This window comes from Paraphaeosphaeria sporulosa (assembly GCF_001642045.1).
Source record: "Paraphaeosphaeria sporulosa strain AP3s5-JAC2a unplaced genomic scaffold CC84scaffold_1, whole genome shotgun sequence".
NCBI lineage: Eukaryota > Fungi > Ascomycota > Dothideomycetes > Pleosporales > Didymosphaeriaceae > Paraphaeosphaeria > Paraphaeosphaeria sporulosa.
This window is the reverse complement of record NW_017253360.1, coordinates 1,092,327-1,094,558: the sequence shown is the minus strand read 5'-3', so window position 1 is coordinate 1,094,558 and position 2,232 is coordinate 1,092,327. Positions and strand designations below refer to the sequence as shown.

General features: G+C 50.9%; 1 protein-coding gene across 1 annotated transcript; it reads right to left on the bottom strand.

Moving 5' to 3' along the window:
• Window positions 1–348: 348 nt before the first annotated feature.
• CC84DRAFT_1253983 (alpha/beta-hydrolase) lies at window positions 349–1,718 on the bottom strand. Its single transcript, XM_018184426.1, has 2 exons — window positions 1,407–1,718; window positions 349–1,357 (listed from the first exon to the last, which is right to left on the bottom strand). Exons 1-2 carry the CDS (start codon window positions 1,554–1,556, stop codon window positions 356–358), a joined length of 1,152 nt encoding a protein of 383 aa, XP_018041894.1. The 5' UTR covers window positions 1,557–1,718; the 3' UTR covers window positions 349–355.
• Between the last annotated feature and the right edge of the window lie 514 nt (window positions 1,719–2,232).

The window sequence follows — 2,232 nt, the reverse complement described above, 5'->3', positions numbered from 1 at the left end:
TGCGCATAAAGCTGCGATAAATATACTGGATTGCTGCGGCTCAGTTTTGCACGACCCTCTCGCGGGTTGGACGCAACACGCCTTCGCGGCAACTCCCTTGCGAAGCGGGATGAGGCATGGGTATGACGGGATTTCGTCAGGCGGGCCGCGAAACGCGGCCAATGAGTTGACGGGACGATGGATGCGCGAGAATGCTTGCTTTTTCTTTGCGTGGGGTCAGTCCAATCAGCATATATCGTGGCGTAATGGCACGGGAACATCGCGAGAATGACAAGGTAGTAGCCAATGCCTTTTATCAGAAGGAACACATCATGGAACAAGGCAGCAAAGGCCTCGATTGTTTCATAGGTTTCGCTCAGTGCTTTTTCAGCCACTTGTATACCCGGTCTGCGATCTCGAGGTTGTTCTTCTCCATAAATAACATGTGCCCGTTACCGTGGATACCTTCCTTGCTGAGATCCGCGAACTCTACATCTACACCAACCTGCTTGAGATACTTGACGGTACAGTAGTCGATTGGCGCATGGAACGAAGCTTCGCCGGTGACAATAAGCTCAGGAATCTTAGCCAAGTTAGTCAATTGCTTGGCCGGGGACTTTTGCATGATGCATTCGTAATGATCGGCGTCAATTGCTGGCTCGATGACCGTCTCAATATCTTTCGCATCTTTGCCTGCAGATGGGTTGTATTCAATCGCCAGATCAGTGAGGCCGAAAGCGAACGCTGGGCCAGTTCCAATAGGTGGACGGAACGTGAACGGAGGGCCAGACGGCTCGAGCTGGACAAGGCCCTTGACGAGGTCTGAGCGCATGTCTCCGACTCTCCAGCCGTATGCGCCAGCCTGTGAGTGACTGATAATGTAGCAAGGTCCTACGATATCCACCAGAGCTGAGTATGCTTGCGCATTTTGTTCCTCGCCTATGAAGGGGTCAATCTGGAACTGCATCTGGCTTCTGTAGAAAGCGTCGAACGTCTGATCTCCAATGCGACCGGTCCCAGGCCATTGAGTGTGAAGCTTCGCCTGCGGCCATTGGTTGCAATTGTTTGCGACGTCTGTGAAGAGGTCAGATACGGCATTGGGAGGCCCGAGTGTCCCTATGTTTCCTTGTCCTGGAGACCAGAAAGAGCGGCCACGCGCTGGTTGATCTGAGAGGTAAATTGTATGGCCTTTGTCGATGAAATATGAAGCCCATCCTGGCCTACCATCAGGTGTCTCGAGGAAATTGGTCCCCGTTTGAGCTGCGCCTGCGATGAAGATGATGGGTAGTGGTTGGTTCCTTGGCGCTGGGTGTGGCGAAAGCTTTTCCACGTAGATCTGCCCTATCATCGCCATAGAGGTGGCATTGGTAGTACTGTCCTGTAGTACAGTCTCAGATATGTGTGGAGTTTGTTGGTTCGAGACTTACCGTGATGTTCGTGTAACGCCCACCAACGTAAAGAACCTCGCGCTTTGGGACGATGTCCAGAAGCCGGGAACTGATGTCGTGTGCATTGGCACCCAGTATGCCGCATTGCGCCATGTACGCGAAGGAAGTGAGGGTACGAAAGTTGACCATGTTGATCCAATCCAAGCCTTGCAGGGGACGCTGGGAAAGAGACGTCTGCGAGAAGCGAAAGAAAATCCAGCTTGACGTCTTATAAGTCTCGCAGCGCGAATAAGGAAGAAGTAGACCTGCGTTATCTCTGCGCGCAATGGCGCAGCGCGAAGGAGCTGTAATGGAGGCCTAACGTCATCGTAGAACGTTTACCGCTTCGCTGACCTACCATGCCGGACTAGCGTCTGGCGGGGACGGCCAGGGCGAGCGACCAAGACGGGAGAGAACAGCAACCAGTTGCGACGGCAGAATACGTCAGAGCACGTACTCAAAAAACTTGCGTAGACCTGACTGATCTCATATTAGCCCCCTAGCATGGCTCCATCTGACTACGTTATGCTGATCGTTTCTGTGTCACGTGATTCCACCGTACACTTCAGATGTTTGCATCTTCTTCACATATTAATCACGGCTTGACCTAGTATAGGATGCTCTATGCTATTAACCCCAGATCCTTCTCACTTACGTAATCGCCCATCCTGCCTAGATCCACGTAATAGGTAGACCTGTTACGGTAACCACACTATACTAGAATTATAATAATAATAGCGTTAGCAATAATGACTAATAGGACGATAATAATATGAATTACGCTTATGGTTCTAATACAGAATATAATATGGATATGTAAGGAGGT